This window comes from Dermacentor albipictus, chromosome 7 (genome assembly GCF_038994185.2).
Source record: "Dermacentor albipictus isolate Rhodes 1998 colony chromosome 7, USDA_Dalb.pri_finalv2, whole genome shotgun sequence".
Taxonomy (NCBI): Eukaryota; Metazoa; Arthropoda; class Arachnida; order Ixodida; family Ixodidae; genus Dermacentor; species Dermacentor albipictus.
The window spans coordinates 101,559,230-101,585,746 of record NC_091827.1 but is presented as its reverse complement, the minus strand read 5'-3'; the positions used below and the strand labels follow the sequence as shown (position 1 = coordinate 101,585,746).

The 26,517-nt window shown below is 46.1% G+C and overlaps 2 protein-coding genes across 8 annotated transcripts in view; one reads left to right on the top strand and one right to left on the bottom strand.

The window, feature by feature from the left end:
• Positions 1-3,297, top strand: part of LOC135917208 (cyclin-dependent kinase-like 4) — a 145,600-nt gene extending 142,303 nt beyond the window's left edge. For 6 of the 7 annotated variants that reach the window (XM_070522553.1, XM_065450729.2, XM_065450732.2 and 3 more), the window contains one exon: positions 382-3,297. In XM_070522553.1, the coding sequence (XP_070378654.1) occupies positions 382-558 (177 nt within the window). In that variant the 3' untranslated portion in view covers positions 559-3,297. The remainder of the gene's footprint in view (positions 1-381) is intronic. The other variant, XM_065450731.2, reaches the window with a different exon arrangement.
• Positions 3,298-13,289: 9,992 nt separating this feature from the next.
• LOC135917226 (AB hydrolase superfamily protein YfhM-like) overlaps positions 13,290-26,517 on the bottom strand; it is a 39,125-nt gene continuing 25,897 nt past the window's right edge. Inside the window, exons 5-7 of the mRNA XM_065450761.1 lie at positions 25,632-25,809; positions 15,431-15,567; positions 13,290-13,757 (exon numbers count right to left, since the gene is read on the bottom strand). Coding sequence (XP_065306833.1) covers positions 13,339-13,757; positions 15,431-15,567; positions 25,632-25,809 — 734 coding nt within the window. The 3' untranslated portion in view covers positions 13,290-13,338. The remainder of the gene's footprint in view (positions 13,758-15,430; positions 15,568-25,631; positions 25,810-26,517) is intronic.

Genomic DNA, 26,517 nt, shown 5'->3' with positions numbered 1-26,517 from the left:
TGCAAATTTATATTTACGTGCACTTTTCTTGTTTATTCTTCTTGACCTCAACCCTTCCACCAATCATCTGTCATTGGACGCCGCAAATGGACTTTGGGCTGCAACTGGCCATCCTGCACTTACTTCCTGACTTCAACCACGACGATACCTGCATTCACCCAACTGCTGTCGTGGGTAATTTCACTTGCATTCCGTGGTTTTTCCTTGTAAACACCGCCTGATGTTCTGGCTTGAACCGCGTCATGAACAACAATCCCATTAACGCTGTTGTTTTTTAATACCGGTTTTTCACAATACCGCTGTGCACTGAACAATTCGGATGACGCTGCCTAATGTGTGCCGCTTTAAATTGTGTTCTCTGCGCAATACCTCTGTGTTCAGAACGGTGCTCAACACCACTCTCTGTTTCCTCACCTTCCGGGTCACTCCGGAAGTGGGTACCCGACGCCGGATATCCGGGCCTCGCACTTGCACTCTCGACATTCCCAGCCGCTGCAGAGCCAGCCGCACTCGCAGCAGTCGTCGTCGCGCAAGTTTGACCACCTACCAAACATCTGACGCCTAGGTCCCGGGACACTCTACCACTCGGTCCCCAAGTCCTTCACCGGATGGTCATGGAAGTAGTCCCGCGCGCGAGGCTGGCATAAATCTCTCCTTGATGTGCTGTATCGTTGCTACCGCCTCGACCAGTATGCTGTCGTGTGTATGGGTTATTGGTGCGTGCTGAGAGAATGGAAAAACTTCGTGTGCCGTGGCTTACCAAGCAGACAGCTTTTTACAGCGAAGGTTAACTGGTGTGGCAAGGCGGCTTTGTTGGTGCTGTTCTTTCAGTGTCATGGTAAGATGTCAAACGTGAATTATTATTAGTTTCGCAGCCCAGATTGATCGAAGTGCAGTTATTTTCACAATAGTGCGGACGCAGTGGCTCCATTCTTTAGAAGATGTCCGTTTTCCGCTGTGCTTGCTGGGTGTGCAGGAAGGAATGCGTAAGGGTCGGAATTCATCAAGCAGGGATGTATGTACCAGGAAGTACATACATCGAGCAATCTACTTGCAATGAGTGTTTCATGTCAGCGGAAAAGCGGCGGAGCTATGTGATAATGGAATTGTAATAACACCACTGCAAAATGGGTTATATGGTGCCTGCTCTTTGAGCACATTATTGCGATAGCCTGCCTTGCCCCCAAGCAAGGAACATTTAGTGCTCGCACTGCAGATAAATTAAATACTCAATTGAACAAATGGTTGTGGAATGCACTGTGGATAGTTTCCTGAAACAACCGCCCTCGCTGGCCACCAGCTGCAGTGGAAGATCACGCGTGAAAGTAATAGAACGGATCACCTTTCATTTAAGTTGCAATGTGTTCCCTGTTCACTTTGCAATGTGTTCCCTTCATTACTAGATAAGTGTTAATGTGGATGAATGTTAACGGATGGGAATTTTCTGCAGAAGTGTGTGTCTGCGCCTACTAACGCTTTATATGGTTCGATGTGGATGCCTTCCTATAGTGATTATTCTGGAGGACTTTTTTCTGTGAGGTATCCTGTACTTTATGTTAGCTGCTATTTTCATGATGTTATCGCACAACGATCACTGAGAAACGGTCACTGCGCGTCACCTGAGTATATGTTTTTAGTACTTTAGTGAAGCGGCCTGGCATGATCTACTAACGGAACTGAACTGCCTTCTTTGTATATCCGTGTCACTCTAACTCACGGGCCTGTCACTCTGAGTCTTTCAAGGACCTCTGAGCCGAAGATTTCTTCCTTCAAAGGTGGACAAGCGCTGTCCTCCACGGGCACGTCAAAGGTGACCTAGCTGAACGGAGCTTTGACTCTTGTTCCCAGGTGGTATACATAAAAAGCTTTTTTAGAAGTCACAATATTGAGCTTTTTGTTAAAAAGGAACAAGTTTCACGGTGGGCGAGAGTCACAAGGGGAGAATATGGCGGAAGCAATAACGAACGGCCGACGCCAGCTACCTACGCACTGGCGCACAGTGTGGCCAGTGCATCACAACCAAAGCATCCATATTTGTCAAAGTTGCGATCTTATTACAAGCATATTTCCTTGTTCAGCTGCAAAAGTAACCTTCAGAAAATAAAATTAAGTATGAGTACATTTCAACGCACATTGGGACAAAAAGTTTTTATTCGCTTACGGGACGAGTTACGCGCCAACTGCACCTGGAGGTTTCTGGGGAATTATTCAGCACAGACCATGTATCACTGATATGACTCCCGTGAACTAAGGCTCCCTTGAAAGCTTTATGCTCCTTTACTGCGAAGGAGCTTTCGTACGCCCGTGTCACAGGGCTCTGTTAGACTTGTGCACAGAAGAAGCAATAGCAAGGACACGAAGATGATGTGTACATTTGGAGTTTGCTGGTAGGTGTGGCTGCCTGTTAGCGACGTGAGATTAGCTTTGTAGCGACTGAACGACATTTTTCACAGGTGAGGTCGGCTAGGAAAGCAACTTTCATAAAACGGTTATTTACCATATTCACGAGCGTTTTCAATGGGAGACTTATTTCCCTAAAGATTTTAAACATTTCACACTGAATGTAGCATACGGCCCATACGTTTCGTCCAACTAAAAAAGAACGGCAACTCCGTTGGTTTTGAAGTCGTGTGTAGGTATAGTAAATATATCCTACGTATATATAAGAGCTAAGGTATAGGGAGAAGTTAAACAGGGCTTCAATCTTCAAGGTTGTATCCTGTGTTCGTTTAGATATTCATCACGTGTGATGCCCAACGTAATATGCTAATGCCAACGCAGGCTTGACGCTCTTCTACCACTTACTGATGGCGAAGCGAATTGTTTTGAGATATAAATGAAATAAAATATATCCTATTACTTCATGGCAAGAAATTGAGTTGGAGCGGAGAAATAATATCATAATCTCCATTGGGCTGTTTTCACTTCTGCTGACGGTTGATTTTGAAAATATTATCCGCAGAGCATTTTACTGTATAACTGTCCGTCGTGTGTACGCACTAGAAGCGTCATGTTCTTTTTTGTGGCGATTTCTTATGCCATTTTTTTGTAACTGATAGCTCGAAAAGGCCCGATAACAATGTCACTAACCAACAATTCTCATTAATTTTATTTTACCTTCAATGCGCGAGAGGCTTTTTTCACAGTCGCCGGAAACTGGGACGAGTGCACTTCAAGAAGACTGTGTTTGCTATTTCTGAGTAGTCAAATAATGCACTGTCCCTCTTTGTGCTGAAAAAAAGAACGCGTGCTTCAGTGAGTTTGTTTAAATAAAAGTTGCTTCCAAGAGGCGAAGAACTACAGCGTGGTGATTTGTGAACTTTATTACTTGATTTCAAAGGAAACAAATGCGCTTATGCGCACTGCTCCTCAGACTCGCTAGAGATTTAGTTCTAATTTCTTATTAGTCCCTTAAAAACATCGAATAACAAATTTTACCACATTGAAAATAATGCGTTAGCCCTCTTGTTGGCGGAGACTGCTACTGGACAGCGTCATCACTGCAATCTACCATGAGGTATGCTTCTCCGTTACATTGTCTTGCCTTAAGACTGCTTTTCGCGCATAAAAAATAAACGCCATGTTTATTTTCTATACTGTGCAGCAGCTCAAAAATTACACGATTGGTTTTTCATGCTCAGCCCTGCTGAAGTATCCTGTATAAGAAAACGATGTGGATTGTAAGCGGTAGCTGTTATGCAGTTACACGCAGGAAGTGGCGATTTTCCGGAGCACAAAGTGGGATTTCGGTAACCAAAGGTGGACGCTTGTAATTCACCTAAACCGTGAAGGTTTTTTTGAAGTACGCCACTTTATATGTGGCCCAGTGAGCATCTAAAACCTCATTTAGGTATACTCAGCCGTAAGGTAAGGAACACTTTAAAAAGATTGCCTTTGTGTTCCACTTTGGAAGCACTGGAAACGTTGGCCGTGCAACAGCAGCCAGACTGCGGGTCACACTGCGCGCTGAGTGTCACGGACACGCCTTCTTGTCATTATTCAGGCCTTATAAATATCGGCCGGATTCTAGCTACTGCTATACCATAGTACTGTGCAATGCCGCGAATCACTGGTGACATAGTAAACTTTCCGGCTTTGACAATGTGGCCGCAACCACCAGTTGTGCAGGAGTAGGTGGTGTTGGTCAGCATGCCGTCCTCTCCCCCCTGTCCAAGCACAAGCATCAAATTCAAACGCGATGAGGCACTCTTGATGCTGCATCGTACATGCGTTAGGAATAAAAATGTCTTGAAAAATGAGAAAGATGACTGCCTCGTCAGCTCTGTTCCAGTATTGAGATCTTTCTTTGTTACTCCTGCCGCTATCTATCTTTCAGTGATGCACACTGGATACAAGGACTCATATTCGGAATGAAATTGCGGTTCGCACAACTGGGGCGCTATAACGTAAAACTATTCCAAACTTTTCTATTCCAATTCTGCTATCAGCCCTCCACGATTGGTCAAAAACTTTTTTGACCGCCCCCGCTTCACCTGTCTGTCACGCGACGTCACGAAAAGTGCGATACGTCCCCATCTGATATGTGTACACACTGATTATGCATGATTTGACAGAAAAAAGAAAAACAGGAATTTCTGATTTGACGCCTTTTCGCCATTAGCCCCCGGCTATTGGTCAAAATTTTTCGGGCTGCACCCACTTCACCTGCCTGTCACGCAACGTCACAAAAGCGCGAAAACTCACCGCGTGAAAGTGACGTGTACGCAATAACGATGCATTAATATGCCGAACAAAACTGAATTTTCTTCTGAATGGCCGCAGGCTGGCCCGTTCCGGAAGGAGTAAAAGATGGCTGCCGCCGATCGCTCAGGCGCTGGGTTCTCGCATTTCCCGGAGAGCATGGGTGTATTTGAGCATAATAAATCTTGCATGGCCGTGTAACGTTTTCGAGCACTTTCGGCACGTTTACGACCTCATTCTGCCAACTATTCTTTGCTGAGGGTCCGTTTTAGCGTCATTCTTAAGCTTCCGTTGCATGCCGCCGCGATTTTCGACCAGCCACCGCAAGCTAAGTAAGGAAAAGCCGACCAATTGCAGACGCCGGCACCACCCTCTTCATCCGGTTATCGATTTTCAGTGCAATGGCTCTGCCCCATCGAATCCTTCCCCACTTGAGCGTTCTCTTTGTTCTTGTCAGCCAATTATATACGACAAGCCGCTCAGTGTAGGCAATGTTATTCGTTTTTCAAGCAAACAAAAGTGACCTCCTATGAACGAGGAGAGCGTTTTATTGGTGTGTTCAGACAACCCTGCGGGTGACCGCCTGGTGCTTGCGTCGGTGGTTACGCAAATTTGACGTGAGGAGATTGGAATAAAAACACATTGGAATACATTTACGTTATAGGGCTCCTGATCTGCTTTTCATAATAATCAGGAGTTGGGAAATCTGATTAGTCACAGCTGGCGGCGACTACTTTGCTGTGGCAGGCCTTGCAGCGATGTCTTATCTCTGACAACAGATCGACAATCGGGAACATACGATCGAAATATGCATACAAGCTATGAAGAAGGTTATTTTTCTATGAAAATAGTGAGCTTATAGTGCAAGTAAATAGGGGGAGGGAGGTTCTAGGTACGCATATATTTGTTGTCACGTTGCATGGTAATTTTCGTTAATATTGCCGCAATAATTTGCTTTATAAACCCTTGAACAATTTCTAGTTCACTCATCTTTATACTTCGTGATATATAACCACAGAGACTGTGTTCAGTCACCCCGCTGTCGCTTGCGATAAGGTTTGGTTGTGCAGTTCAGCAAGATTAGAAGATAGACTATAGTGCTTTGCTTGAATATTTCAAAATGAGTGTTCTTCAGGCATAAAGCCACTGCCAAGATGGACATATCGGCAAGTGAAGAACTGGTGAAAAGTATGTTGGGAGTTAACATTTTACTGGTAGAAATTGTGCCCAGAAAAGCAATGAACAATCAAACCGCAATGATAGCGATGAGCAAGACCGACTGTTGTCGAATTTTAGCTTACGGTCAGTCCGCCATATGCAGGTTTCTCACGGCACTGCCCACCGTAACCGGTGACGCTCGCGTACGCTAGAAAGTTATGCTACACTTGGCGACACGTGCACAGTATGACTAGACAGGTAATCTTGCTAAAAAAAAATGGCGCAACCTTGAAGTAATTTTGTGTACAGTAGGCACGTATGTCGCTCAGCGATAATTCAATTACAGGGATATCAAGTACCCGAAAAAAGATAGCAAACCAATGTACGCGCCGCAGATGTCTTCTAAATGGAATACAACAAACTCTCAACATTTGTTGTGCAATTTTTGCCTCGAAATAAGACGGTGCGTTGCTTTTTCAGATAACGTTCAAGAATATCGATGAGCGGTAGCTATACCTGCGTAATTGTGTTGTGTGACTACGGCAGTGATACGCAGCCCAGATCAAGGGGAACATGTGAACAATCTAGCCGTACATTACGGCTATAACGACTTATGCAGTAGCCCAGTCTCACTATAAATTGCAGCAGGTTAGGCATAGTGGCCAGGACATTCGGAAGTAAAGAGGTATGAAGTGGAGACCGGAAAGTCACAGAACAGGTTTCATAGCAAAATATCTAAAAGCTAGACGGGAACCGGAGATAACTCCGGGTTGCTGGCGACTCCGGAGGCACCATTCACGAGAATCGTAGCTAAAGGTGAGCTCTTGCTTCCAGGTTCCAGTAAAGTTCCAGCTAAATTGACTGCTGTATGCGCTTGTAGAAGTATAACAACCACACTTAAAGGCTACTAAAGAGCTCGGCTATGAAGTGCATGTAGGAAGAGTGTGGCTTTAGCAGATACAAATGGCTTTTCCCATTTCTTTTAGCTTACCACGGTGTCGCTTGTGTATCGGCGATGTCCAGTGGTAGAATGAAGGCTGCGCGGAGCGCCGAAAGAGGAAAGCGCGTGCTTATCTTTATATATATTCGTCAGTGTTATTAGCACTTCGTGTATTGGGGGCAAACGTAGCCCAGTGAATGGCGCGTGATTTCACGCAATGAATACCAACTCAACACAGTTGGGTCTGAAACTCATATAGAGCGCTTGTGCATTCGTGTCACGAGCTGAAGTGAAAGAGGAAGAAGAAGAGAGATAAGAAGGAAGAAGAGGAAGGCTGGCGTGGCCTGGAAGGAGGGAAGTTAAAAATGGCAGAACACCGCTAGAGGAAAAGGAAGAAGTCCGCTTGAACATTGGGTGAAGGAGGCGCTGAACCAAGGACGTAGAGATTGAGGAGTTGAGCAGCAGGAGGACACCAGTGGCTATACACCAGTCGGGCTTGATCCTGCACGCCCCGCGGCTGTGCACCGTGGTCGCCAGCAAAGGCTTGATCCGAGGACAACGGCCCCGTTCATGCTACGGGGACAACCTCGCCCTCACCGACCACAACGCTCGACAAGCCAGGCCTATTCTACGGAGACAACCTTCAGCAGAGATGCCAGTAGTTCACCGAGCAATGCGAAAGAACTACACCGACTCTGACATGCAAGCGCCACATCGCACGTGACTTTTTAGGACATTTTAAGAACTTGTGAGTGAGTGAGTGAAAAACTTTATCAGCTCTAGATTCGCTGGTCTTCTGCGGTCTTCAGATGGACTCGTCCATCTTCTAGCACAATGGTCGGTTGCCCTTAGTCCAGGGCTCCGCTGGATGCTGCTGCCAGTTGTGCTCGCCGAATGAGACCTTCTTGGTCGACCTGGCGATCGCTGGAGAGCACTTCCTCCCATTGCTCCGCACTTGGGTTTGGTATAACATGTACCACGTCTATCTTCTGGCATGCCCACGTTATGTGATACAGCGTGGGTGTTTCGTGGCACCAGGGGCATTTGTCATTGTATTGTGTGGGATAAATTTTGCTGAGTACATTTAGGCTCGGGTACGAGCCCGTTTGTAGCTGCCTCCACGTGACAGAGTCCTCTCTGCTAAGGGAGTTGTGAAATTATTTAAGAACTCGGGAAAGATATTGGTGGGAAGGGAAGAGATCAAATTCAGTGTAACCATTCTTGCGGCTGTATGTAGGTTTGATGGGGACTTATCGGTGTCACACATTATAAAAGGGTTGTGTGTGTGTCTGTCCGGGTTCATGTCTCGTGCGCCGGTAACCGTGACAATTCGTCGTAACCGAGTGCAGGTGCGGCGGCTCAGTGCTGACACGTGTGCTCTGATAGTCGGGCAGTGAAGAACAAGGATGTAGCGCTGCATAAATTGTTGCCGTCTTTATGGCCTTGTGCACTGCGAGGTAAATGATGTGCATCCTACCGCATCTCAGTCATAGACCGTGGCTTACTTAATTCGTAATTGACTCATCTTGCGGCAAAATTTATTACCAGCTCAAGCCGTTGGTTTGGATAAACGATGAAATTCGACGCAGCGCATTGTTCTTTAACGAAACCTAAATCATTGGATTAGGATTTCGTACTCTTGAAAAATGAATGTGAAATCACAGAGTAGTTAAAAAATTATGTCCTCAGACCTCCCATTTCAATGCTTTTGTGGCTTACCTTCCTGGAGGGTACGCAGGCGTCGTATCCCTTCCGTTGGCAATTGCCAGCCTGCTGCTTGCTCACTGTTTCTTTTCTTCAATTGTACGTGTGTTTAAATCCAAGTAATAATAATAATAATAATAATAATAATAATAATAATAATAATAATAATAATAATAATAATAATAATAATAATAATAAACTTGGACAGCACCACCAACAGCGAAGCGTTTTCGTTGCAGACGATGTATAAAAAGGAACTAGTACCTGTATATCATACAACTCGGGAAATATGTATACCACTCTGTGGGGTGAAGTTACGAAAGTCTGTCATGGTGGCTTAATACCTATGGCTTTGTACTGCTGAGCCTGAGGTCAAAGCTTGAATCCCATGATACGGCTGCCGCATTCCGACGTGGTCAGAATGCAATTCGTCCATCGTGTGCATGTGCCTCCTTTATGCGTCCCTTGTGGCGCTTTTGAAAATTATCCTGTTTGACAAGATGTACGAGCCAGCTCATAAGAACACGATGCCAATTGTGCGCCGTGTTTTGCGTGCACGTAAACAGGGGGCCCACTTATAGTTGGTACACCTCGTCGAACAGCAGGCGCTATTTAAGCATACACCTGTGTTTTACGCCTATATTTTGAGCAATGAACGGGGTGACAGGGCTCACTTCAGGCAGCAGATCTCTGCATTATGCCTTGTCATCTAAGGCGAGCTTTTGCTTAGAACACTATAAAATAAAAAAAAATTATTCCAGAGTCCTCCACTGCGGCGTCCCTCATCTACCTTGAAGTTCAGGGACATAACACCCCATAACTTTGATTCAAATTTGAAGTTGCATAAAATTCACCTTGTTGAACAAGTGTTAATCGTCGGGAAAGTTTGTGAGGCTGCTTGGTTTTGCGCCACGCCTAATGTATGAGATTGTCATGGCTATATACCAATGATTTTAGAACGTTCTGGTGACTGTATGGCATCATCACACCTGAATGTGGAGGCCTGATACGTGTACTAAAGTCACCTGCATTGCTTTAGCTCATTTTCGTTTCTATGTACTTGGTGGGGAAACCTGATTGATCGTTGGTGGACTCCTTTAGCTGGCCTTTTCGCTCTTTCGGCAGCCAAATAATATCTTACGTGGGCTATTCTTTTACAGCAGAAGCGACAACAGCTTGCGACTTGGTGTGGTTACCTTGTAGAACAGCGTCAAGAACTAAGATGCACGGTAGGAAACTGGAGTACACAACGCCGAATCTGAAGTAAAGCTGATTCAAGAAGGGTATAGCTATTCATTGATGCCATTTGTCAGTCAGAAATCAAACAAGGCAAAACAAAATTTGGTGCCCCTCCACTCTGTGAAGAAGGGTAATCAGCGAAGCTGTACTGTATGATAAGTATAATAATTGAATAAAGACACATGCAAGTAGCGTCGTTGTTGCTCTCGTCTTTTATTTATTTTATTTCGTCACCTTGGTAACTAACCGTCGCTTTGGCTCACTGTGATATACTGTAATCGCTTGCACTTGCACACTAGCCACGTTCTTGCCGAATGTCAGGCCGATGCACGACCGGTGACGCGTGGTCGGCGCATTCACGTCAGTGTAACACATCCGTCGGAACCTTTCCTACATAAAGGAGATTAACCTCTTTTCATCGGGTCTCGTTAGGTCTACGTTGAAGTCTCTTACTATGACGACTGATGTAGCGTCATCGAGAGTCATCCTATTAAACACGTCCGTCAGGAACGCTTTTTTCTCGCTCTTGGACGTAGCCGGAGGGATATAGATGGTCGGTAGCATGGTGCCATCTTCCGTCGGGACGGCACAAACGTCGGCACAATCGGAGACGGTAGAATCGTTCATGACGTGCAGTGCGCAGTGTAACGACCACGTAGTTATTCTTCGCGTAAATCGCGACGCCGCGGGCTCGGGATTCCACGCTTTTGGCTTCTGTTCTCGTTGCCGCTCCTTGAGGGAACGTTATTCTTCGGAGCAAATGATACGCGCCTTGCCCATAGCGTAGCCAGAACGCAACTGCTGATACCGTCGCTCGGTGATGTTGACGCCACAGCAAAGAGGCGCACGCATAACGTCGAACAGTAACGTCGAACAGTAAATGCACCTTTAGCGTTTTTAGTCCGACATTATGGGTGCGCGGGCGAGCTTCGCTCGACGCCGGGCGTGTTTGAAACGGATGGATATCCTATGAGGAAAATTCTCGTTCTACACGGTTTGATACACGCATGCGTTTTTTTTTCCAAAACCTAGCCATTAAGAGCTTCGCTGCGAAAAAAATTCGAACAAGGCAAAGTTATATATGATCCTCATCACCATCAGCCTATTTTTATGTCCACTTCGTTCTTTCGCTGCCATCTCCAATTACCGCTGTGCCGCCGCAACTGATTCCAACTTGCGCCCGCAAATTTCCTAATTTCATCACTCCACCTAGTTTTCCGCAGTCCTCGAGTGCGCTTCCATTCCCTTGGCACCCATTCTGTAACTCTATTGGCTCACTGGCTTTTTACCTTACGCATTACATGGCTTGCCCAGCTTCGTTTCTTTCTCTTAATGTCAGTTGGAATATCGGCTATCCCTGTCTGCTTCTAATCCACACCGCTCTCTCCCTGTCTCCTAACGTTACGACTGACATTTTTCGTTCGATCGCTCTTTGCACTGTCCTTAACTTGTTCTAGAGCTTGTTCGTGCACCTCCAAGTTGATATATATCAACTGCAGCGCAAAGCATGTTTTTACATTATGGCTTATTCGTGCCCCATGAAGACATACCCACTGCATGAAGGCAGTGCGCCTGCTCTGTGTCTAAATCACGGGAAAAAAATTAAATAATGGGGTTTTATGTGCCAAAACCACTTTATGATTATAAGGCACGCCGTAGTGGAGGATTCTGGAAATTTTGACCACCTGAGGTTATTTAACGTGCACCTAAATCTAAGTACACGGGTGTTTTCGCATTTCGTCACCATAGAAATACGGCCGCTGTGGCCGGCATTCAATGCCGCGACCTCGTGCTCAGCGGCCCAACACCACAGCCACTGAGCAACCGCGGCGGGTTAAGTCGCGGAAATCATCGTATTACGTTGGTTTCCGCAACTGCGCATAGATATTTCGTTAATTTTATTACAGAGCGTTTATGTAGGGCCCACAATAAAATGTGCTGTTATCTAACCAACAGCGGTAGCCGAATAGCTATGGCGCTGCGCTTCGGAACTCGAGGTGCTGGATTCGATCCCGGCCGCGGTGGCCACAACTCAATGGGGTGAAATGTAAAAAAAAAAAGGAAAAAATTGCGGCAGAACCAATCTCACAATGAGTGACTGTCGACGGTGATACGCTAGCATTTATTCAGTATAGCCACATAACGTATTACCACCGACGAAAAGAGTTATGCATGATGCGTGTACTGCAGCCTTAGGAATCTTTCAGGTCTCCCTAGGAATACTCGGCTCCATATAGCCCCGTTGCCGCGAAGCCTGTGTGTGGCCACCTAAATGTACAGCATGCCGATGCGTGCTAACGCTGAGGAATGTGTCATGCGGCAATCGGCCTTCTCTTTCGCGCTTCTTTCCGGAAATGCAGTGCCATCTGGTGGCACTGCCCAGAAGTCCACGCGTGAACTCCGAGACGAGAAACGTTGCGCGCCGGTGCCTGCGAACGTTGAGCGTTGTTCCTCCGCTTGACGCACTCAGTGGCACATACTCAGTGACCTACGTTGGCGAGAGGTTCCGTGTAATATGGCACACGCCAGTGCATGTATGCCGCAGCGTGCTTACGCGTCGTGTTGCTGACTGTGATGAAATATTGTGACGTGGATTTGATTCCGCTCAGTGTCGCACAAATTTAAGGCATATTTTTCGTCATTGTAGGGCGGCACATTCGCAGTGGCACATACCTAGTTAGCCTAGCTGGCGTCAAAGAGGTCCACTGAAGACCAGCAGAGACCGCGTGGCACATATCGAGTGCTCCAAGTCGGAATAACAGAGTTTCTTCGAACAGCGATGACCTACCTAGTCCCGCATCTACAGTGACCCATGTCGGCGTGAAAGAGGCTTGTTGAAGATCGGCATGTATGCACAGATTGCGACATACTCAATGACCCAAGTTCATCAGATGACTGATTTCGCACCCTGTTACGTTGGCACAGCATCCCTATTCGCTAACCATTTGACCGCGGACTACCCAGTAGACAGTTAGATACAGACATAGATAGATAGATAGATAGATAGATAGATAGATAGATAGATAGATAGATAGATAGATAGATAGATAGATAGATAGATAGATAGATAGATAGATAGATAGATAGATAGATAGATAGATAGATACCGCATGGAAAGTGCATGAAGTATCCCAAAAGTGCTAACGCTATAAAACGCTCGTGTGCTTACATTCAGGTGCTTGGTAAAGAACCACAGGTGACCACAATTATGCCGCCGTCCCCCGCAAGAGTACGCCATATTGTGGTTCTGGCAAGTAAAACTCCAGAATATAATTTAAATTTTTCTTTAAATTGAAATTAGCATACCATTCCGGTGCAGTCGCACGGCATTTTACGAGCAAAGATGTTGGACACAGATAAATGAATCAGTGTTTTGCACCCTAACATACATTACCATAAATGAGATGCTTACGACGAATAGAAAATGATAATAATGATAACACGTGGTTGTGCCATTCCTTGATGGAACGTTCACTGAAAGTAGCATGGTTTATCTGTTCTCTTTAGGGACTGCATAAATATACGTGCGTTTAAGAGTTACCTTTATTTCTCTAATTCGGGGGCCATTCGTGATGTCGTCTAAAAGCCCGTCCTTTTTATTCTCTCATTTCTCTCGGAAGCTTGACATCACGGGGAAGCCATGGAAACCATTCGGACAACCATGCATGCTGACTTGGAGAGCTGGCTTCTTGACACGTTCCCGGCTTGCTCTCCAGTTTGCCTTCTTCTGTCGCTGTTGTGTTATTCGTGATATTCATTGCAAATTTACGAATTTGCTCAGTTACCTGCGTGGAGCATTCTCTGGGTAGCCAGTGGCCTGCACCTTTGTAGTACACTACTTTTGACGTTTTCAACCACTCTTGGTTATACTTGGCTATCGGTGTCATAATGAATGCATCTTCTTCTGCCCACAGAATCACAGTGGAAACGTTGATCTCCTTGTACGGCAGCTTCCCTAGTTGATCGCTATCGTTGTTGAAGGCACGGTAGTAGCTTATGGCACCGGTCAGGGCACCTCGAATGCGAAGAAGAAAAAGAAAACATGCTGAGTTTCAAAGAAGACATAAATAATATGGTGTGTAATGTGTTAAAATATTTATCGCTGATGCCTAGTTTATTGCAGTTTGTTGCGCCCGGCAGTGAAACAGCGCTGGTGATTTGTGAATGCACGCCTGTGTAATTGGGAAAGGAGGCGAGGTCAGTGCCTTCTATCAGTATGAGGCAGCCATGGAACAGGAGATTTTTAGGTAAAAAATAACAACGATTTTCGCCCACGCATCTGTTGTACTCGCTTATTCATCCAGACTGGAGCATGCCCGCCACCTGAATCGTACCCAGAAAAGGATATGAAGTAAAAAGAAAGTTGAAGTTTTGCCCGAAAAGCGAAAGTAGACTACTGTACGAAGTAATCACATTAGTCTTAACGACCGTATAAGTTTTCAAACACTCGCTTACTAACTAAATTAACAACGGCGTCAGGCGCGTACATGTAAATATTAACACATCTCGCTCGATGATGGCGGAAACTCGCTTTAAGTACGCTGGAGTGAATAAGCGTGGCAGGAGCGGCACGCAAATTGACCTTCGTGCTATCTCTCGCTGCAATGCAAACTAAACGCCGAAAGGACAGCGCATACGAAGCTACCGGCACTCCGCCTACTTTGTTTAAATCGCCGATCGTGTTTGCACTATATACGGAACCTCACAGCGACGGCGACGGCAGAAATGCGCTTGTAGTGGTCATATAATTGCTCTCGCAATAAAATACTGCAGAACTGCGCCTTTTGTGGCCACTCATATTTCGGTTATTTACCAATTTGTCAATTCTACGAAACACCAGGGAGCGCGAGAATTAAGAAAACAGTATATTCATGTGGGCGGAAGATATTAACCGAAAGATTACACGAGTATTTCGTTAGTTACAATATCAATTCAACATTGTGTGAGTACATAATCTCTCAAAAGCCGTGCCGGATTAGATTTAGATGTTGACGAGGGCTGGCGTTTGGCATCTTCGTGGTATAAGTTAGGTGCCAACAAGTTTTCGCAATATGACCGCTGATTTTTATTTAAAATTAGGTTTCATTATATATGTTGATAAGGTCATAGAGCGAGACGGTGCCATATAGCGAGATTTAAACAGCATCATCCTTGAAGCGTAAGGCGGATATTTTTTCGTCTTTGTATCTGTGACCTAAATTTCAGAGCTCGACACAGCGCTTCGGATCCTCTTCCGACGAAACACGAAAAGCTAGTGCTGCAGTACAGATGGCCAGAGTTCTCTACTTAGCATAATAAAATATATGAGAAAAAAGGATATTTACATTGGTAAAGATCATTTTGTTTGTTCGGGTGACGCGATAGCAGCGGCCTCCCCCTATCACTCCTTTCTTTCTTTACGCGGTAAGAAAGCACAAAGCGGGGAAATAAAGCGGAGGCTTCAAAAGTCGTAGCAGACAGCAAGTGACGTAATATGCGAGATTGTAGGGTTTTTCTGCTGCGTGTTACGGAATAATATTTGGCTCTTACGTTCAACGTAGCATTGAATACTCATCGGGAGTGTTTTGTCACTGCTGTCGAGAAGTCTTGTCGTGCCCCATTGGTTAGTTTTTCTAGGATGTGGCACACATGTACCACGGTATTCTTCCACGCTTTTAGATATAACGATCCTAAGTAAAACATACATACCATCCCGTGAAAACAAGTACTTGTGGGCGTATGTCTCGTCTTCGGTGAAACCTTTGTGCGCTTGGTCAAAGAAGTCGAAATCCCGCATTATCAGATATTGCTCGGGAACAACGGGATGTCGAAATGGAAGTTGGTACCTGCAATAAGAATATTGGTTACATAGTACAGGCTCTACCTCTACGTCTACCAGTACTACTCTGCACGTTAAATCTTATACGCATACATAAATACCTGATAATGTGGACGGAAAAACAGTAGCCGTCATAGCACAGTTGGTGGTGCAACGCGCGCGTAATTCAGATGTTGTGGGTTCGCCTTCCAAGGCTGGCAAGTTGTTTATTCACTAGCATTCATTTGCCTTTGTTTTACTACTGCATTACAAGAAAAGAAAGATAACCTACATATAACTTCCCCATGCTTCCTTTGGCTTCATATGGTCGTGAGTCACATAAGTCACACCCCGTTGTTCCCCTTCTCGTTAAGGCACTACCTTTCATATCATTTGCTGAACATTTGCTTTGAACGAAATACCCCTCCGAAATTGCTCAGTAGCATTTCTTATGAATGCGCTCCCGAACTAGGTTTCGACGTAATGTCAAGTCTCCCCATGAGTAAGCAGCAACACCTCAGAAGGCTTCTCGGGCGATACAAAGACTGCTTTTCAAAGTCATCCAGGATTCGACAAACACCAGTCGCAAAGCATCGCATAATAACCGAAGAGTGCGCTCCACCACTGAGCCACAGCCCTTACCGAGTTTCGATGGGAGATTGCGAAGCTATAAGACAACAAGTCGACTAAATGCTGCGCGACCACATCATCAAGCCGTCGAAAAGCCCGTGGACATGTCCTGTTTTCTCGATGAAGAAAAAGGACGGAACCCTACCCTTCTGCCTTGATTATCGTCGACTGAACAAGATCACTAAGAAGGATATATACCCCTTCCGACAGATAGGCGACGCATTGGATCGGCTCTGCAAGGCTAAATACTTCTCGTCGATGGATCTCAAGTCTGGCTACTGGCGAATAGAAGTCGACGAGAGAGATCGCGAGAAGACCGCCTGCATTACTCCAGATAGCCTCTGCGAGTTCAAGGTCATGCTATTCGGGCTGTGCTCGGCACCTGGAACGTTCCAGTCGTGATGGACATGGTGTTAGCAGCATTGAAGTGGCAAACCTGTCGTGTTTATTTGTATGACGTCGTCGTCCTTGCCAGAAATTTTGACCATCACCTTAGGCGGCGTTCGACAGTACTAGTGGCCATCCAGTCATCAGGGCTCACTCTGAAGCCGGAAAGTGCCGCCTCGATTACGATGAGCTTCTGTTCCTGGGCGACGTCATCAGCAAATCGGAGTCCGCCTTGACCGGCAGAAGACAACTGCCATTTCAAAGTTCCGGCAGCCCGTTAACATGAAGGCAGCGCGTAGATTCCTTGGTATGTATGCCTACTACGGGTGCTTTGTCAAGTACTTCTCACGCATCGCTTAGCCGCTGACACATCCAACTAAATGTGGCGTCTAGTTCGAGTGGGAAACGTTGCAAGCCGACGCATTTCAAGGACTCAAACAACGCATGTAGTCGCCACCGGTACTTGCGCACTTCTACGAGGACGCAGATACAGAAATACACTGACGCTACTAGCCTAGGCATCGGTGCTGTCCTGGTCTAGAAGAAAGACGGCCATGAACGGGTGATATCTTATGCTAGCCGGTCGCTGTCAAAAGCGTAAGGCAGGCATTCTACGACCGAAAAGGAATGCATCGCAATTATTTGGGCTACAGAGATATTTCAACCATACCTATAAGGCAGTACGTTCAAAGTCGTCAGCGACCATCACGCGTTCTAACGAAATTAATGGACCCCTTTAGGACGCCTGGCATGGTGAAGCCTCAGACAGCAAGAATATGACATCATTGTAATCTACAAGTTCGGACGAAAACACTCTGATGCCGATTGCCTATCACGCGCCCTCATTGACCCGCCGCCGCAAGATGACGAGGATGACGATGCCTTCCTTGGCATAATACGCGGGGAACGCTTCGCTGAACAGCAACGAGTAGACTCGAAGCTAAAAAGCCTCGTCGAGTATATGGAAGGGAACACCGTTGTTCCTAGGACATTAGCTCGAGGGTTGTCTTCGTTCTTGCTTCAAAACAACCTACTCGTAAATAACTTTTCACCAGTCCGCGCCAAGTACATACCTGTTGTTCCCTCAGTGCTGCGTCCAGAAGAACTGCACGCCCTACATGACGATCCCGCCGCTAGACATCTCGGATATTCCCGGACACTATCGAAGATGCACGAAAGGTATCACTGGCCGCGCCTGACTGCCGACGCCGCCCGGTACGTCAAGACATGCCAACTGTGTCAGCGACGCAAGACACCACCGACAAGGCCAGCAAGAGTAGTACAGCCAATCGAGCATTCTTGCCGACCATTTCGGCAGATCGGGATGGATGTTTTGGGACCCTTTCCGACGTCAACATCTGGAAATGAGGGGATCTTCGTGGCGTCGAACTACCTCACCCGCTTCGCTGAAACGAGAACTCTGTGGAAAAATAGCGCCGCAGAAATTGCGAAATTGTTTGTCGAGATCATCTTGCTGCCTCATGGCGCCACAGAAGTCCCCATCACCAATACAGGAACGGCCTTTAAAGCTGAGCTGACCCAAGCCATTCTGCAATAGAGTCACATAAGCCACAGGAGGACAACTGCCCATCACCCGCAGACGAATGTTCTTACGGAGCGCCTGCATAAGACCCTCGCCGACATGCTAGCAATGCACGTCGACGTCGAACACAGTACTTGGGACGCCGTCCTGCCGTACGTAACGTTCGCTTACAACACGGCGCTGCAAGAAACAACACAGATCACGCCGTTCAAGCTGGTTGACGGCAGGAACCCGACGACGACTCTCGACGCTATGCTGCCGCACGACACCGACCAAGCGTATCTTGACGTCGCCACCTATCTCCAGCGCGCCGAAGACGCCGAACAGTTCTCCCGCCTGCGGTTCACGAACCAGCAGAGGACCGAAAGCCGACACTACAACCTTCGACGACGCTACGTCGAGCACCAGCCCGACAACCGTGTTTGGGTTTGGACCCCAATACGCTAACGAGGAGTTAGCGAGAAGCTTTTACGCCGCTCTTTCGGACCACACAAGATCATTTTACGCATTGGCGCACTCGACTATGAGGTCGTACCAGACGGCATTTCAATATCACAGCGGCCCCGCTCACGACCTGAAATATGCCACGCTGCGCTACTTAAGCCGTTCTACCATCTCTAATGAACTTGGGGACTTCGTGCAGCTGACCTTTGGACTTTCTGCTTTTGGACTGTGTTACTTGAGACTTTAGTTTTGTTGCTGAGACTTTACTTTAGAAAACTAAAGTAATGTTTAACAGTCTCGGAAGAGAACTGCAGTGCATGCTCACTGACCTGGAGAGGCAAAGCAGAAGAGTGGGTCTAAAAATTAATCTGCAGAAAACTAAAGTAATGATTCACTGTCTCGGAAGAGAACTGCAATTTACAATAGGTAGCGAGGCACTGGAAGTGGTAAGGGAGAACATCTACTTAGGGCAGGTAGTGACGGTGGATCTGGATCATGAAACGGGAATAGTCAGAAGAATAAGAATGGGCTGGGGTTTGTGTGGCAGGCATTCTCAGATCATGAACAGCAGGTTGCCAATATCCCTCACGAGAAAAGTGTATAACAGCCAGTACTAACCTACGGGGCAGAAACCTGGAGGCTTACGAAAAGGGTTTTACTTAAATTGAGGATGGCGCAACGAGCTATGGAAAGAAGAATGATGGGTGTAACGTTAAGAGGGGGGGGGGGATAAGAAAAGAGCAGATTCGGTGAGGGAACAAACGCGAGTTAATGACATCTTAGTTGAAATCAAGAAAAAGAAATGGGCATGGGCAGGACGTGTAATGAGGAGGGAAGGTAACCGATGGTCATTAAGGGTTACGGACTGGATTCCAAGGGAAGCGGAGCGTAGCAGGTAGCGGCAGAAAGTTAGGTGGGCGGATGAGATTAAGAAGCTTGCAGGGACGTTATGGCCACAATTAGTACATGACCGGGGTTGTTGGAGAAGTATGGGAGCAGTGGTGCTGACACAACATGGGCCAAATTACGTATGGTGGGGGACCAGGCGGGCGATATGATCCGCCGGGTTTTGAACAAGTGCGTGGGGTTACGACGCAAAGATGCCTTGTGGCTGGCGCATTAATTTGTAACCAGTTAAGTCCTATACTCGGCTTCACTCGGCTCCATACCTGCACCTTCGCAAATTTGACGAGAATGAACTGGAAGTCATTCTCCGTAAAATCTACAAGCGTGCCCTCGGCCTACTGGTCAGTACCTCCAACCAGCTTGTCCTGGGCCTGGGGATGGCGAACACCTTTAAGAAGCTACGAGAGGCACACTTGATGAGCCAATACACGAGACTTTCTAATACGTCGTCGGGTCACCGTCTCCTTCCCCGACTACACATCCACAATTCAATACATAGGGAAGAGCACGTACTACATATCCCACTACAGTGCAGGTATGCCCTGCACGCGCGCTTTCTTCCGGCCAACATGACGCGACAGGACCATACTGACAGACCCCTCACGCCGGCCGAAGCTGTGGCTTGCCACTACGGACACAAAAAAGGAGTCTTCTACGTAGATGCCTCCGGCCTGCACCATGGGGGTTGGTACACGGCCGCAGTCGTCCACCAAAACACTGCCGTAAACGGACTCACTTTCCGTGCACACACCATTACACATGCGGAGGTGGTGGAATAGCACTAGCCACTGGAGATCAGCACTCGTGGGTCTTCATCACCGAGTCGAGGGGGGCCTGCCGCGATATCGAGCAGGGGTACATGCCTTACCTTGCGTACAAAATTTAGCGAAACAGCGACTATCTCGGTGCCCCCGCGTACCCGACGATTATCTGGGCTCCTGGTCACATGGGCCTCGGGGGAAACGAGACGGCCAATGCCATCGCCCGAGCGCTCACTCTTCGGGTGGTACCTTCGTCCCCCACCGATCCAGGTCCCAAACGCAATCCTGCCTATACTTTCAAAGGGATCATTCAACTCTACTAATCCGGTCATTCCGTCTATCCTAAGCCCTGTAAGCGCCTCACAAAGGTGGAGGAGCGCATTCTCCTTCGCCTTTACACCAAAACTCTACTGTCCACGGCAGTCTTAAAATATTTTGATTCCGCTTGCACGGAGAAGTGCCCGCACTGTGAGGAAGTCCCCAGATATTTTCCACATGGTGTGGGCATGTTAAAAAACTCCAAATCTACTCCCCCACCCAACCCTTCCCGGGAGGACTGGGATGCAGCCGTGCTCGGCTGCTCTGATCTGACGGCTCAATGGGCCTTGGTCGATTGGGCCCTGGTGGTGGCCGGCGCCAATTTCGCGCATGAGGGGAAGCCTACCTAGTGTTTGTAAGGGGCAGTCCAGCAAGGACAGCTGTCGTACCCTCCCTCTACAAAACTTCTGTAAATAAATGTTTTTCAGTCAGTAAGTAAGCCCGCGACGCACGACTGACTTACTTGCCCGGCGGTTTCGTTTGCCAACGGCGAAATGTCATGAACTCTGGTAACAGACGGCAGAAAGAGCGCGAATGACTAGTGAATTGAAGACGTCGTCCGGCTGGGTGCCTCTGTGCCGGTACCGAAAAGCAGCAGCCTTTCCTATTCATCCGTCTTTTTCGAAGATTGCAGCAGCAGAAGATTGTTGAACAGGGACACATAAAGGAACAAACATGAAAGGCCCATGTATGTTGGGTCCTTTCCGTACGTGTCCGTGTTCTGCAATTTTCTGCAGCTACAATCCTCGAAGAATGAACAAACAAGGGGCCCTATTATGTAAAAATATTACAATATGCTTTTTTCCAATCTCCTGACGATATATTTAAGTAAACACAGACGCAAACATTGGACAGTAGCCCGTGGCGTTACTCGAAAGCCCAATTTCCATTCTGTGTTCCATTCCATATTTCCATTCTGTGTTCGCTCTACCGGAGCCATCTTCCACTGACCTTGATGAAAATCGCAGCGAGGGTAGGTTGCCTATGCCAGACATCGTTTTCTCTGAAGAGGGGATATATGCACTACTCCTTAACTTAGACACAAAAAAAATCAGCCGGTCCTAATGGCATCCCAAATGAATTTTTAAAACGATACGCGGAATGGATATCTAAGTATCTCTGTATAATTTTTAAGGCGTCCCTACAGCAGCACAAATTACCATCTGACTGGCTGACAGCTAGAGTTGTTCCCATCTATAAATCCGGCAACAGACACAGCATCGAAAATTATAGGCCCATTTCAATTACCTCTACATGCTGCAAGATCATGGAGCATGTAATATCATAAAGCTTGTTCAAATATTTGGAAAATGCTAATATCCTTCTTCCTAACCAACATGGTTTTAGGCAAAAATTGTCAACGGTTACCCAACTCACCGAAACCATACACGATTTTTCAAGCGTACTTAACGAGAAAGGTCAGTTAGATGCTGTTTGCCTCGATTTTTCAAAAGCGTTCGACCGCGTTCCACACCCAGAACTTCTTGATAAACTGCTTAGTCTCGGCGTTAACATAAACATTGTCAAATGGGTCAATCATATTTAGTAAGAACACAGTTTGTGGAAGTGAATGATGCGACATCCGGAGTGTTGCCTGTAACGTCAGGAGTCCCTCAGGGATCGGTGCTGGGCCCTGTCCTTTTTCTCTGTTATATAAACGACATTGCAGACCAGATTAACCCCGTTATCAAAGTTCGACTTTTTGCAGATGACTGCTTAATGTATACCGCAGTATCCAGCCGCAATGACCAGATCGTCTTAAATTCCGCATTAAAAAGAATTAGCGACTGGTGTAATAAGTGGAAAATGAAAATAAACTACAGCAAGACTAAGTATATAAGGGTAACCAAGAAGATAAAAAATATACACTCCTTCGATTATGAGATAGATGGTAAGGTCGTAAGCCGCGAAAACCACATTAAGTACCTCGGAATTACCATATCCAGTGACCTCAACTGGAGAGCACACATAACGAACATATGCTCATCAGCTGAAAAAAAGCTCTGGTACTTGAGGCGAAAGTTAAAGCTTGCTCCTCAGCAAACTAAATTAGCTGCATATTTAACGCTTGTTCGTCCTACATTAGAGTACGCAAGCGTCGTGTGGGATCCGTTTAAAAAAAACCTGGTAGATAGAATTGAAAAACTTCAAAGAAGAGCGGCAAGATTCATCTTGTCAAAATATCGTTCAACAGACTCCGCAACTGAAATGCTTAGGAAGCTCAACCTACCGCCACTTTTCGAACGCAGAAGGATAGCTAGACTGAAATTTCTTTACCTGATTCGCCATAACTGGTTTAACCTTAATACACAGCAGTACATAAAACAGCGTCTGTCTCGAACAGTACGAAGCAGCAACCTAGAGCAAATTCAACCCATTCCAGCACGAATAGATACACACAAGTACTCGTTTTTCCCCAGAACAATAGAGGAATGGAACGCGCTACCACCTGAATTACTAACAGTAGACAACGTAAATAAATTTGAAACCACACTAACAAAATTCTTTACTTCGGCTAGAAGTACATAACTACTACTTTAATAATGGTACTTGTCTTACTTATGTTCCTGGTTCTAACACACACGATAATTCCAGCGGCAGTGGTACAATTAATACCACCCTACTGCAATTTGTTTTTGCTGCTTCTTGATTTGCATTGTGCATTTGCCTGTGTGTATGCCCCATTTTGTCTATTTTGTCTGTTCTACACAGCGGCAGTGCTGCTATCTTGTATTGTTTGTCTTGAAACCACCCTGTAACGGCCTTCGGCCAACAGTATTGTTAAATAAATAAATAAATAAATAAATAAATAAAACAATGCGCGCTTCTCGTTTATAGGATCTGACTTTTTAACAGGGGAGCTGTTTAAGCTGTTGTTCCGCCGTGGAGCGCTTCCAGAATAGTCCGCCCACCTGTGGACCACCTCGCGTTGCTTAGCAGCTACCAGCGAGAGCACCAAACCACATAACATCCTAGCACCCCACGTGCGTAGGGCAGAGTTGTGACGTCACATGCGAGTAAAAGGTCGGAAGAGCCGGCGCGGCGACACACTTGTCGCCTCCTCTACTCTGTGCGCACGTGCTGCTGCCATGGGAAGATGGAAGACAGTCGGGACGCCTGAAGAAGCGGCTTACCAGGAAGAGCGCTGTATTGCCAAGCGAGAAGCAATGCGCAGCCGTCGAGCTGATCCGGAACACCGCGCCGAAGCTGCGCCTGAGAGGAGGCAATGCCGAGTCGAGTATTCTGAGTTTCAGTCTAGGGAACACGACAGCTGGTGCCTCAACGCGCGACGTCACCGAGAAAGCGATCCCGGCCTGCGACTGCTCAAAAACTGCCAGCGTCAAGACCACCGAGATAACTTAGCAAAACCTAGCATAACCTCGCAAAACTTAGAAACAACTTAGCCAAGCCTACTTAACTTCGCAAAACATAGAAATGACTTAGCCAAACCTAACGACAATTTAGAAAAATCTTGTATAACCTCGCGAAACCTACAAACAACTCAGGCAAGCCACGTAACAGCTAGGTGATCACAAGCTCCGCTGATAACTCCGGCCTTGGACCACCGGTGCAAGCTGCACACGTTTTCTTTTTGGTTTCAAAACGAATAACATTGTACACATTCAGGGCTTTTTCTTATCTAATTCGCTGACGAGAGGCGAGAAGAATGCTCAAGCGGCGAAGTTTCGATGAGGTTGAGTTAGCACAGCGAAAGTAGGTAACCGAATGAGGAGTGTGGTGCCGGCGTCGGCGATTGGTCCACTTCCCTTTACTTGGCTTGCGGTGGCTAGTCGAAAATCGTGGCGGCGTGAAACGGAAGGTTAGAAAATGCGCTAAACGGAATCTTCACTCAAGGAAAGTTCGTAGAGCGATGTCTTATACGTGCCAAAAGGTCTCGATAACTTTATACAGCCACTCCAAATGTTTTGTTTTATGCAAATAAAGCCACGTGCCCGGCACCTCCGTGTAGCCGGAGGTGCCGGTGACGTGTCCAGAGATTGGGGGGAAGCCATCTTCTGTTCCCTTCGGAACGGGGAAGTCTCCGGCTATTCAGACCAATATATATATATATATATATATATATATATATATATATATATATATATATATATATATATATATATATATATATACAGTCACATCATAAGAAGCCAACAAAGACTGACACCAAGGACAACATAGGGGAAATTACTTGTGCTTAATAAATGAAATAACGAAACTATAAATTAATGGAAATTAACACTCCCAGGGTTCTACTAGGACACATAAATACCCAAGAAAGTTGATAGGGAAACAGCGCCGCGGTAGCTCAAATGGTAGAGCATCGCACACGAAATGCGAAGGTTGTGGGTTCGGTTCCCACCTGCAGCAAGTTGTTTTTTCATCCACTTTCATTTCCATGAATTTATAGTTTCTTTATTTCGTTTATTAAGCACAAGTAATTTCCCCTATGTTGTCCTTGGTGTAAGTGTTTGTTGGCTTCTTATGATATGACTAATAGAAATTGGGCCCCTCGGCTAACCCCCTTTATTCTCGTTCTTTATATATATATATAGGCATAATTATGCGTCTTAAACGCTTACACGTCACTTTCACGGTTTGAGTTTTCATGCTTTTGTGACGCCGAGTGACAGACAGGCAAATTGGGTGCAGGCCGAAAACGTTTGACCAATAGGAATTGGCCGGACGTATTTTCGCTAATGGCGAAGAAGGCGTCGAATCAGCAAGTAATATTTTTCTTTCGTTCGGTCTTATCGTGCATATTCAGTGTGCAAATATCTTATCAGATGGGGCATTTCCTGGTTTCCGTGGCGTCGTGTGACAGACAGACGCACTGGGGATGGCCCAAAAATTGTTTGACCGATCGTCTAGGGCTAGTCGCGGTATTGTAATAGAAAACATTGAAGCAGCTTCAGGCTATAGCGCTCTAGTTCAGCTAAACATCATTTTGTTCTGTCTTGCATGTTCGAGCAAACGCTTCGCGCGTAAGAAGAATTATACATGTGGCACTGCAGCGAAAAAAATACGCACTGTATGTTGAACAAAAAGGAGTTTTCTAAAAGAAAAAAAGTAAAAAAAGGAAGGAATACCACACAGGCGTACCAGGACATTCTCATCTGCTTCACGCTTTGAAAGAGCTGTTTTGCAAAGGCCTTTGGGTGCATGCCGTTGATGATCACCATTCCGTCGATCAAGGTTTCGTATAACGTCGCAAAGCAGAAGCTGATCATGCCTCCCCAGTCGTGTCCAACCAGAACGACTTTCCTCTTGTGGTCATTGTCTACATGTAGAAAAAACTAGTCTTCATAAATGCACACTCGTACGAGAATTACTAGAGTTGGTTTTACTGAAAGCTTGCTTCAAGATTTTCGTTCTTAATCGAAGACATCAAGTAATTCATAGTAAACGACAGGAGTGAAGTGAGTCGTGAAACTAAGCGCACATTTAGCGAAAGCATAGAATGTTGTACCCGGTAATCTGTACAGTTTAGTTTTAGGTAGCAGCATTTGTTTTTAAAGACGTACATCTTGCCTAATATTTTGGCACTGGAGTTAGTATTAAGGGTCCTTGGTTTTCTACAAGAGAAGAAGAAGAAGAAACCTTATTAAAGAATAGTCCAGCAGCTCTTGCTGTGGAGAGAGAAATTTCTTGCGCTTATGCCTTCATTTATGTGTGGCATCGCCCCCTTTATTTAGTGAAATATTTACCTATAGCGAAGCTTTGTGAATCTGTGGTGTACTTTGAATATTTCAGGGGCGTTGAAATTTGTGAAGCACATAGCAAACAGTTGTCAGAAGGAAGATTGTTCTTGCATGATTTCTCCTCCGCTGTAAAACTCAGCAAATTGAGAGCCCAGAAATGACTTCATAGGGCGAAATTATGCACACGTTTCTTAAGAGACATGCTGTATCGATGTACGTTTGCAAAGACCCTCAGTTTATGACAAGTGCTGTAAATATGTCCTTTTCGATACATAATTGCTGCACTT